This window comes from Notothenia rossii (genome assembly GCF_949606895.1).
Source record: "Notothenia rossii genome assembly, chromosome: 2".
In the NCBI taxonomy this organism is placed as follows: Eukaryota; Metazoa; Chordata; class Actinopteri; order Perciformes; family Nototheniidae; genus Notothenia; species Notothenia rossii.
Genome location: NC_136904.1, coordinates 74656485 through 74668686, shown reverse-complemented (window position 1 = coordinate 74668686; position 12202 = coordinate 74656485). Strand labels below are relative to the sequence as shown.

At 40.8% G+C, this 12202-nt stretch overlaps 1 protein-coding gene across 2 annotated transcripts in view; it reads left to right on the top strand.

The window, feature by feature from the left end:
• ranbp2 (RAN binding protein 2) overlaps positions 1-12202 on the top strand; it is a 45885-nt gene continuing 33683 nt past the window's right edge. The window contains exons 1-12 of one of the 2 annotated variants that reach the window (XM_079667232.1): positions 1-238; positions 1161-1228; positions 1326-1437; positions 2630-2782; positions 3035-3265; positions 3388-3530; positions 3957-4152; positions 4567-4707; positions 4932-5091; positions 9251-9432; positions 10389-10588; positions 11124-11247. In XM_079667232.1, the coding sequence (XP_079523358.1) occupies positions 167-238; positions 1161-1228; positions 1326-1437; positions 2630-2782; positions 3035-3265; positions 3388-3530; positions 3957-4152; positions 4567-4707; positions 4932-5091; positions 9251-9432; positions 10389-10588; positions 11124-11247 (1782 nt within the window). In that variant the 5' untranslated portion in view covers positions 1-166. The remainder of the gene's footprint in view (positions 239-1160; positions 1229-1325; positions 1438-2629; positions 2783-3034; positions 3266-3387; positions 3531-3956; positions 4153-4566; positions 4708-4931; positions 5092-9250; positions 9433-10388; positions 10589-11123; positions 11248-12202) is intronic. The other variant, XM_079667233.1, reaches the window with a different exon arrangement.

The window sequence follows — 12202 nt, the reverse complement described above, 5'->3', positions numbered from 1 at the left end:
CACGTGACCCGCTTGCAATTTGATGGTAATGAGACTGCGCAATGTCGCTATGGGGAGTTAACGTTACGGAGTAACCGATATTAATGTAATTTTTTATATTTTGTGAATTCACGGTAATACATGCCCATTCGTCAGCCATTTTGGAAGAATTCTCTGTTTGGAAGTCATGCGGCGGAGTAAGTTTGAGGTGGACCGGTACGTCTCCACAGTACAGAGTTCCTCTCCCTCACTCAAAGAGGTAAGTTGAGCCGCCGGAGCTAATGTTAGCATGTTGCTGCCATCATGTCAGCCAGCATGTGTCAGCCAGCCGGTGTGAGGAACTAACCAGAGTCGACTTAACAGTACTTGTTGTTTTGATTTAGTTGCTGTTAAACCCGTTAGGTTGTATTATGTGTTCCGTGTAACCGCTGGTCCCCGGCTAGCAGTGCCAGCTAACCGGCAGTTAACGGCTCGTCGTGTCCTCCCCTTTGCACTGAATCGCGCGGCAGCAGCGCTAGCTAAGGTAGCCATGCTACTTAACTCAGCCGTCACTCCCATATACTTTGGCTACTTGTACAACAACATGGCTTTAACCGCCTTGTTAACAATAATATATGTCTGTTGATAGGTGCTTCATGTCAAACCTTTATTCAGAAATCATCTGCCTTTTAACAGACTATATTATCTGTGAAGAGAAGTTACTGTACTGGTACACCACCAACTTTACGTTTAGTTGCAATCAACATTATCGGAATCCTTTACGGTGGTGAAATTGAAAGCACTAGGCCCACTTAGTTATCTAGTTTGAGCTATTTGACATTGTAAGAATAAGGGCACTGAATCACACTAAACTGTACGAATGATATATAATACAGAGCAGAATTTGTATTACTTATATTGGGGTGTTTGTTGTGAAGAACCCATAGATGTGACCAACGGAATGCATACCTATATTGTCCTAAACACACGCTCTATTTGCCAAGGAAGGTCAAATAAGAGGTGAAGACAATCCTATAACCCTAAGTTAACAATATGTTTGTATGAGGAGTCATTTGTTTTACCATGTCATCATCCCTGTGCCTGCTTGCTAACATAACAAGCAAGATAATTATGATGATCATTACTCACAACATTGCTGAATGGTTCACTGAAATGAAACTTCAATGTTTATTTTTCCACAGAAGCCCATCAAAGGGTTTTTGTTCGCCAAGTTGTACTTTGAAGCAAAGGAATATGAACTTGCAAAAAGGTAAGCACACAAGCTTCCCCATGGTTTTCTCTTGTGTTATAGCTTCTTAAGAAGTCTCTTTTTATATTATATCTTGCATATTCTTTGCTCTTTTTAGACATGTATCAGAGTACCTCAAAGTCCAGGAGAGAGACCCGAAAGCCCACAAATTCCTTGGACAGCTCTATGAGAGAGAGGGAGACATCAACAAAGCCGTAGGATGTTACAAGGTAGGAAGAAGATGTCACTGAAAAAACAAACCTTTATGCCTAAAGAAAAAGATGATCAAAGTCTGCTATACACCTATTCATCATGAACTGTATTGTACAATTCAAGTACCATCTTTTTTAGTTGTTGTTAGATCAGGATTGAGACATTTTACAGTTTAAGTTAAAAGATAAGTTTATTTTACATTATTTTTGTTTTTGCTCCACGACACATTCGATTTAGAATAAAACAAAGTACCAGTGATAAGCTTTAGAATAATTAATAGTAAAATAAATTGTCGTGAAATATTAAATTGGCTCATAATGTCACATCAATTTAGGTGGGATTCATTAAAAAATAAGAGTAAATGCATTTAACCAGCAACAGTTAACACGGTTCCTGGTTAACTATGATCATTCTTGCCAGGATTTTAGGTAAGGTAATTGGCATTTCATTCCCCTTCCGATTACACATACATACAAATGATTGAATGTCAAGGCAGCCAACCCTAAGGCGTGGATGGAAATCTGTGTCTTGCATTATTACAGATCCTTTGGCGGCCAGGATGTGACTTCCTTATTTCTAGTCATTCAGTTTCCTTTTATTTTTAATGTCAGACTCCCAATTAGGTGTGTCAGCATAAATGTGTACCTGTCTATCAGGTTAGCCTAAACACTTCTCACTTATGCCAGTCACGTCCCATTGAAAAGAGCTAAATAAATGCATTAACAGGTATGCACTAAAAACAATATCAGTTAATTAGTTAATACAGACTAATGTACACTCGCATAATTAGTTCTTGCTGTTATGACTTTGACTTACAGTATACGGGCTAAAACATAATAAAGTCATACATACCTATGGTCATTGACATCCATCTAGCTCTAGTCTAAATAAATGTAGCCCCGGACTCTGTTGTACATAGAAAATAATCAGACATGTATTTATCACAGTGTGAGGAGGAGGTGTCAAGTTTCTGTTATCACAAAGTAAAAAGGCAACATCTGGCAGAGCATGCAAGGGACATGAGAGGATTCCTTAAATAAACTGATCTCCATTGAATTCATTAGACGTTCAATTTAAATAATTGTTTCCCACTTATTTCTAATGTTATAGATGTTGTTTTTGGAAGGGCATTGCCGTTTAATATAACCTGACTGAATGCTTTTGTATAAACTGACACTAGTATGTCTGCACTTCTATGTGTGCTTGCAGCGGTCTGTGGACTTAAATCCAGGCCAGAGGGACCTGGTGCTGAAGGTGGCCGAGTTGCTGGTCAGTAAGCAGGAATGTGACAGCAGAGCAGAGTTTTGGGTGGAGAAAGCCGCCAAGCTCCTGCCAGGAAACCCTGCAGTCTTCAACCTGAAGGTGAATCTCCATTCTTTGGAGTCTCCAGTTATCCCTCCTTTAATCACTGCATCAGTAAACTGCCATCTGAGGCCACTCTTTTAACTTGTTTTGAACTCAAGGCACCTACTCTAACCCCTCCCACTTTATTTAAATTATATTTTCTGTTCCTGAACAGGATTTACCTTTTATCAGCATATATTTGCATATTATTTAAATTAAGAGAGGCTGCCACACTGACTGTCTTTGGTCTATCTATGCCGCTCTGTATAGGAGCGTTTGTTGAGTCGCCAGGGCCAGCCGGGATGGAACCGGTTGTTCGACCTCCTTCAGGCAGAGCTGGCAGTGCGGCCAGCTGACGCTCACGTTAACGTGAAGCTGGTGCAGCTGTTCTGTCAGGACGGACGGCTGGATGAAGCCGTTAAGCATTGCCTGGCTGCTGAGAAAAAGGGCATGCTGAGCAACAGCCTGGACTGGTACACAGTGGTGGTGCGCACACTGCAGGTCAGCAAAAAATGGCAGTAGTAGAAGTTTACATTTTAAAAGCTTCTATGGTGTTCTGTATTTCATATTTTTAAGTCTAACTTCCTAATAACACAAAAAACTAATGTACGGCCTTTTTGCAGGAGTATCTAGCTCAGCCCAGCGTCACTAGCAATGACAAGATGTGTCGGCTGCTGCAGAGAGAGCTGCTGTTGGCCCACTGCGGCCTAATGAGAATCACACTGTCTCAGAGCAGCATGCAGCCCAGCCTCGATGCTCTCACAGGGTAGGTCAATTCCGCCCAACACACTTTCTTTATGCTGTATTTATACATCCTAACTTCTTGATAACAATCGTGTTTAAAGTCAAAATCTCTACACTTACAAAAGACGAATAGAAAAATCAGGCATTTTGGATGTTAAATGAACTTTAACAGCATTAACACGTTAATACGTTTGACTTGGTGGTTGTCTTGTGTCTTCTAGAGTGTGTATTAAAAGACAAGTAAATTAGTTTAAGTCCAAAGGCAAGTTTTGGTTTTTGAGCCTTTGAGTTCAAATAAGGTGTCTTTCACAAAAACCATACCATTTTAATTACTATACCATGGTGGTTTACGTGACCACGTCACCTTTATTTGTTTCAGTGTATACACTAAAGCCACTACATGGCTGCAAGAACGGCTGTATGTTAAAGTGTGTTTGTGTGTGTTTAGTTTTGACCAGGTTATGCAGACGCTGAGCAGCATCGCTGGCCAGCAAGCAGACGATCTTTGCGAGGTGTTTGTGGAGATGCGAGGTCACCTCTACCTGCATGCTGGCACCCTGCTGCTGAAGCTGGCTCAGGATCACCAACAGACCTGGAGGGCCATCATTGACCTGGTTGCACTCTGCTACCTGCTGGCACACCAGGTACGGACACAAAAAGGGCTAACCTTATACCACAGTCATTAACAAATGTTATATTTTTGTTCAGGCTGATTCCTTTTAAGATGTCCAAAACAAATTTATAAGAAATCCTACACATGCAGTTTTTTTTTTTTACTTTATAGAAATGTAATCGTCTGTTTTAAAGATGATAATGTTGTATGTTTCCTTAGCTTTTTACTTAAAAAAAAAAAAAGCAACAGCTTCAAACGATGTTTAAGTGTTGATAAAGTGGGAAATTGTTCCCTATTTATATTAAGGGGGAAAAAAAGCCTAATATGGATCTTAAAAGCTAAACGCTCTAATTCCCTTTTTTTTGGATGAATTTGAGCGATTTTATTTCTGCAGCCAAGACAAGAAACATTTGAATACAGTTGTTGTTTTTTGTCCTTCCACCAGGTCCCCAGACCAAAGCCTAAAGTCTCCAAAGGAGACCAGTCGGCCCCTAAGCTCCTGGAGCTGCTGTCCAACGACCGACAGAGTCAGGCCGGACACATGTTGCTCAATCTGAGCACAGATTCATCCACTTTGATCAGAGAGGTCTGTTTGTGTGTGCGGATACACTTTAGCTAAATGTTGTAGCCTTTGTATGCTTGAATGAAAAGTACATGACCAAGTCTGCATGTGCAAACTTGTGAAACTAAGATACGGTGCATGCTTCCCTGGAACAACTATGTAAGGTCCTGCATCAGAAATATCACTGATACGCTGAACGTGTATGTTTATAAATGAATTTTACCTGATTTGATTATTTGTCTGCATAGGTAGTGGAGGCGTTTGGGAATCGTAAAGGTCTGGACTCTCTGTTTGAACTCCTGTTTGGATCACAGGCCTCCACCTCATCTTCCTTTATCGCCAACGATGACATTCGTTCCATCAACACCATGGCTCCAGAGCTCTCTCAACTCGCCAAATGTGATGCTGGTACGAAACTATCGTTATTATAATTAATATTCGCCTGAGCACTAAAGTAGCCACATGATCTCTTCAGGGGTTTTTAAGGTCCACATTTATTGTTAAATCTTGCAGATATTTTAGCATTTAGATGTTTTCATCGAGTCCGTATGTATCAGAAGTTGTATCATTGGCAAATAAATGTGTAATTACAAGGACTGCACGATTTACTAAAATGTACTAATTGCGATGATTTTTACAAGTATTGAAATTTCAATATCATTTACAGTCAGTGATGCAAACTTGTCACCTTTCGGCGAAATTCGCCTTTTTGAATCCAAAATAGGTCGTTTGTGTGATTCATGTAGATCTGCGATAAAAATACTTTTGGGGTATGGGATCTGGGACCCGGAGTAATCTGCGGCCGTGAGCTGTTATGTGCCATCATGACACGCATGGTGTTCTTTTTTTATATATTTTAATGAAGTACGAGCTGTGTGCTCGAGTCTTCCTGCCTGTCGGCTCTGCTCATGGATGTATAATAAAGCTCTGCTGCTCCGAGATGATGGTCTAGCTTCAGCAGCTACATTACCTACGGGTGCGTTCGTTAATATTAACTGTGCGGTCCGGAGTCACTGTGGCACAGACTGGACCGCTGGTGAACAGCTGTTAGAACGGGCCGTTCAGGTGTTCAGAGCAGAGCTCCCTGTCGGAGCGGCAGAGCGTGATGTGAACTGAAAAGTTTTTCTGTGGCAATATTATTTAAGGAATCGTTGAGCTAGCTAGCTAGCTAGCATACATTGTCACTATCTGCTAACGTTAGCTTTAGCCTTCTATTTCTAATAGTTTTTTTCATAGGCTATAAACAGAGGTGGTATAAGTATATATATATATTGTACTTGAGTAAAAGTAGAAGTACTCAGATCTTGTACTTGAGTAAAAGTAGAAGCACTCAGGTCTTGTATTTGAGTAAAAGTAGAAGCACACAGATCTTGTACTAGAGTAAAAGTAGAAGTACTCAGATCTTGTACTTGAGTAAAAGTAGAAGTACTCAGGTCTTGTACTTGAGTAAAAGTAGAAGTACTCAGATCTTGTACTTGAGTAAAAGTAGAAGCACTCAGGTCTTGTATTTTGAGTAAAAGTAGAAGCACACAGATCTTGTACTAGAGTAAAAGTAGAAGTACTCAGATCTTGTACTTGAGTAAAAGTAGAAGTACCAGAGTGTAGGAATACTCTGTTACAGTAAAAGTCCTGCATTCAAAATGTTCCTCAAGTAAAAGTAGAAAAGTATTCTCATCAAAATATAGTGAAAGTAGTGACAGTAAAAGTAGTCATTGTGCAGATTTGTCCATTTCAGAATAATAGATATGATATGTTTTATAATGATTGATCATGAAAGTATTCTCAAAGCTGCTAAAGGTGCAGCTAGTTTGAATGACTTTGTATACTGCAGGGTAGCTTGTGGATTTACTCCAGGTGGAACTAAAGTCTGATTTAACACTTGATTATATTTCACTTAATTCATCCAGATCTGTGAAGTAACTAAAGGTATTAAATACATGGAGTGGAGTAGAAGTACACCATGCACCTCTGAACTGTAGTGGAGTAGAAGAACAAAGTAGCAAAACATTGAAATACTTAAATAAAGTACAAGTATCTCAAAATTGTGCCCAAGTATAGTACTTGTTGAGTTTATGAACTTAGTTACTTACACCATGTGGCTATAAAGATAGAAAGACTAAGCCTTGCACAGAGGCATGAAAATACATTTTCAAAATGCTCAACAGTGCTGCCAAAATTATAAACTGACTGCTCCACAATTAGAATAAATGCTTTTATATATTTCTATTAGATGTGACTCTTTGGCGTTTCTGTTATTATTAACACTGCTGCTTTAGTTGTTCTGACTGCTGAAATCCTCTGTTATTCCTCATTTTAAAGCCGATATTCCGTGGGGTGGGGGAGCCGGGGGCTCGGATCCTTGTCACCTTTTTCATACCTGATGAGTTTGCATCCCTGTACAGTATTCAAGGAAATTATTTACGCTGCATTATTATTCCCGTTTTCCTTGAAAAACATAAAAATAATCATTGTGCAGTATTTTAGGTGGATCTGTACTGAATAAAAACACTAGATATTAGGATATCAATAAAAGGGCAATTAATTGTGCAGCCCTAGTAATAACAGAATCTTTATCTTTAAAAACTAAAATGGTGTCTTTTGGACAAATAATAGGGGTGTAACGGTACCCGTACTGAAATTATTTGGTATACGTGTGTACCGAACAAATATAACGTTAAACGTAAAAAATGTAGAACGTGGACAACTTTTTGGAAGTAATCTCAGGTGCTGCGTCGCAGCATTCAGAGTAATTTGCTCACATTGGGTTCAACGCGTCATAGAGCGAGCAAGTCATTTAATTGGACGAGAGGCATACTATGAGAGCTGGTCACAGGGATGCATTCAAATGTAGTCAGTAATTTGAGGAACTTTCAAAATGGCGAAAGCAGGTAAAGTTGAGCTCGAAAATCCTGCAGCATCATTGAAGTCTCCAGTTTGAACATTTTGGTTTCGCAGTTACGTACAAGGATGACGGACAAAGACAGGTGGGCCGAACCAAAGCTCTTTGTCGGCATTGTTCAACTAACATTGGTTACGCGGCTGGCAATACATCAAACTTGCACACTCATTTGAAAAGGCATCACCCAAACGTAAATATCACCGGTACCAAAAGAAAAAAGACTGAAGTGCAAACCCAACTCCCACTCGCGTTTAAGCCTCCACCACTCGCAAAAAGTTCAGACCGAGCCAAAGCTATGACAAACGCCAAATATCCTTATGTTGCCATGTTAGCAAAGCGCTACCTGGCTGTATCTGCTACCTCTGTCCCTAGCGAGAGGGTGTTCTCCACAGCAGGAGACATTGTTAGTGCCAGCAGATCTGCCCTTTCGGCAAGCAATGTGGACAAGTACATTTTTCTTTAAAAAATACAATGAGAAGCAAATCATAATGTTAAACTGGCTGCTTAGGTACTAGTACAGTACAGTTCAAATACAGATTATTTCAGTTCATCGAAATGTTGCGCCTTAATGTTTATTTTATTATATTTTGTATTTATTTGAGTGAATTATTCACAGTTTAATAATAATTAAAAACCCAAAACTAATAGTTTATGTTTTGTGAGTACTAGTACAGTAAAGTTCAAATACAGATTATTTCAGTTCATCAAAATGCTGCACCTTAATGTTTATTTTATTATATTTTGTATTTATTTGGGTGAATACATTATTCACAGTTTAATAATAATAAAAAAATATATATACAGTGGGGAAAAAAAGTATTTAGGGGACAGAGGGGATTGTCGGGAAAGAGATGGCTGTTTGAGGAAGCTCCCATTTATTAACATTTCAACAAACAAGTTGCATATTTGCATAACGTATTCAAGTGTTACCATTTAGTGCAATAGTAGCTACAGAACATGTACTGTACTGTGCTGTGTAAACTGTACTGTATTACATAGCGTTTCAGACAGACAAACTTTTCAACTTTCAAACTTAAACGGTGCGCTCCCAGCGCACGTACCGGCATTGATCTACAGCAGTGGTTTTCAACCAGTGGTACGGGGACAAACTGTCTCGCTCTCGTAATGTCTGTCTGTCTTGCTCTCGTTCTGTCTCTCGTACCACTCTCGGTTCCACTTTTACTTTTGCGCGCTTCCTGTCTCACTCTTTTCCGGCCTCCAGCTTTTCCTGCTGGAGCCCGCCGCTTAAAGGTGGGGGGCGCGGACCGGCCATAGAGCCCATAGAGTAAAAGCTGGTGGACTGTAACCTGTAAAATCCATAGATTTAGGAAGTCCCCTAGTGGCCGTTAGCTGTAAAAATCCATAGATTAGCCGCACCGTTATATAAACCGGAGGGTCGAAAAATGGGGAAAAAGGTGCGGCTTATAGTCCGAAAATTACGGTAAATACTTTTTTGCCCCACTGTATATATTTTATGTTTTGTGATAATTTTTTCTGCTGTACCGAAAACGTACCGAACCGAACCATGACCTAAAAACCATAACAATAAATAATTTGCAATCAATTCAAACCCTCCTAACCATTTATTTGCCATTTAGTTAAAGCTCACGTATAAAAAAACCTTTCTTAAAAGGCACTGTAATAACCTTGATGTCCTCCCCTCTGCAGGCTCCATCTTGCTGCATGCTGGAGACTTGCAACATCTGGGCTGGCTGGGGCTCCAGTGGACACTCCTGGCCCAGAGGCCGGCCCTGCGGAACTGGCTCCAGCAGCTCTTTCCCAGGCTCACTCTGGACACCTCCAAACTGGACACCAACGCACCAGAATCCATTTGCCTGCTCGACCTGGAGGTAGGTGGACACATGTGGGACAGAGTTTCACAAGATGAAGCTTTGTAGGGGAAGGTTACAGATGTACAGTTTTCACTCGTCTCCCATACTCTCCGCATCCCAAGAGTGTTACAGATGTTTGAAAAAGATTAAATGATGCAAGGTGTGAAATAACAGGAACATGTATTTATACCGTTCTATACAGGAAATGGTACATAGAATTTGTCAATGTCATTCATCCTGCTTTTAGCCATAAATGTCGCATTTTCCTACAACTCACATAGAACATTTTCAATAAGTCTTTTTCAGATATCAGCAGCTGAGCAACATATTTTTTAAGATGTCAAACAATGCATTTTCGGAAATTACAGTACTTAATAATCTATAATGTTGTGTACCTGTTCTCGTGAATCTGCAATCTGTTTATTCATTTAAACTGCTGAACTTTCTTAGCTGTGTGAATTCTGTCACTTGTGAGTGGGTATGTGCAGGGCTCGACATTATAAATGGCCCGCTGGCCCGGAAGCACTATTTAGACCCCCCGGGTCAGCATAACGTACTTTCCACTTGCCTGTTCGGGCCACTAAAAATATGTGTGTGAAAACTGCGGCATTTGTACAGCTCCTTATGGGTACTGCAATTTGTGAAGTGCTTTCCTCTGTGGTGAAACGATCAGCACTGCACCACGGAGGAAAGCGGCAGAAAGTCGCCTGGAGATAAAGAGAGCGGGGCTGCGTTGCTTTCATGGCTTCCTTCTGCAGGTAACGGGTAGACGCGCTCTGGCGGCGGTCTCGTTCAGGATCCGAAAATACAATTTGAATATTTTGCACACTTATTCCTAGTGTGCCACTGCTTACGGTGCCTACATTAAATGTGTGAACGACTGTACCGAGCAGTATGCAATCAGTGTGCAATTGCACAAATATCTATCAAAAATGTTAAATCCTCTTGTCTCTTGTCTGCTTTACTCCACCCAGGTGTTTTTATACGGTGTTGTGTTCTGTAGCCACTGTCAGCTCCAGGAAAATGCAAAGATCAACAGCGGAGGGAACCAGCAGCAACAACAGCAGCTGTACGAGCCTCGCTGCCTCCCCCTTCCTCTCCTCCGCCTCCTGACCACCGACAGACAGAGGGAGTGGTGGGACGCCATCTACAGCCTCATTCACAAACAAGCAGCGTGAGTAAAAGTGGGCCTACAAATATGCATTATGTTTACCAAAATATCAGCTTTTAAGTGGCATACAACAACCAGTTACAGGGTCTCATATCATCATTATTATGACCATTACATAGCGAGTATGCAAATAAGCTGTGCTAGTGAAACATGGATAGCGCTTTTGGTTTTAAGTTTATAAATGTAAGCATTAAACGTGAATTGTCTTCGCTTAATGCCCTTAATCAAAGTTATTAATGGATCCAAATATTTTGGCTTTCAACAGTTTGAACTTATGAAAAACATTTAAAGCAAGAACAGTGTTCAAACTGGTTGACACCAGGATTCAATCAACATTGAACCTCTTTGCGACAATTTCAATGATAAGGAAAAAACATGACATTTTCACTATAGCACTTGGCTACCTGCTTCACCTACTCTTTGTCCCCACTTCATCCCAAAGTCAAAGAAACAGGTTCAAACAGAGCAATTGTTTATTTTTGTGTTCATATTTGTATCTGTTTAGTATTCAGTGCTTTTGTTGAATGTCTCCTTGTAGTCCTGGCATGTCGGCTAAACTGCGGATGATTGTGCAGCACGGACTGAGCACTCTGAGGGCCGGAGAGAAAAATGGGCTCCAACCAGCGCTGGCCATCCACTGGGCACAGTGTCTCAGCCAGACGGTAAATACACACTAGGCGCGTTCACATCGCACTACTTTTCCCACTTTAGTTCCGATATTGTTCCGAAATGTCGTGTTCACACCAAAAAGAGCCGGAACTTAAATTAGTTCATCAGAACCTTTTAACCCCCTTTTCCATCCCTGCTAGGGAGCAGGTACTTTCGTGGGAGAAAAAGGTTCCTATGTCTGATTGGCTGGGCGGAATGCAAACCACACTCCTTAAAACTCCAAAAAAGTGTTGTGAAGCCGCCATTTTATTATCCTCGCATTAGCATTATTAGCATTAGCATTAGCCCAGTACACAAACGCAGAGAGACTAATTTATGGCAACACAAAAGAAAACATGGGAGCGGTGGAGATGAGGAGGTGTCGGCGTTCTGGCGATTTACTCTGAAGGCTTCAGTAGAAGCTGCTGGGAGTCCCAGCAGCTTCTACTGAAGCCAGTCCCTAACTCCGGGGACTTCCGGCCGAGGACTTGGGGTGGCAGTATTAGCCGTGAAGTTGTTTGCGGCCTGCCAGTAAACCCAAAGCAGAAGAAGAAGAAGTGACGTCAGCGGCTTCATTTGCCTAATCCTTCCCCAGGAACTTATTCCGGTGTGAACGCGATCTGTACTTTAGTTCATCAGAACTAAAGAGTTCTGATGAACTAAGTACTCATGAACCTTTGTGGGAAAAGTACTGTGGTGTGAATGCGCCTTTTGCTTCTAGAAATGTAGTGTGAACCAGCTAAAAATAAAGGATGTGTCTTCAATATTTGAGTTCAGAATCTTAGGGGGGGTTGCAGGAGATTTTCAATATCTGACATTTTTGCTTGACTCATTCTACAGTATACCAAACTCTACTTTCAAACTGCGATTTGCGTGTTCTTTGTGTGTGTGTTTTTTTACCATTGTGTTCACAGCAAAACGCTTGTGCAATCTGATCTTGTCAAATAGGATTTAGGAAAATTCAATGTG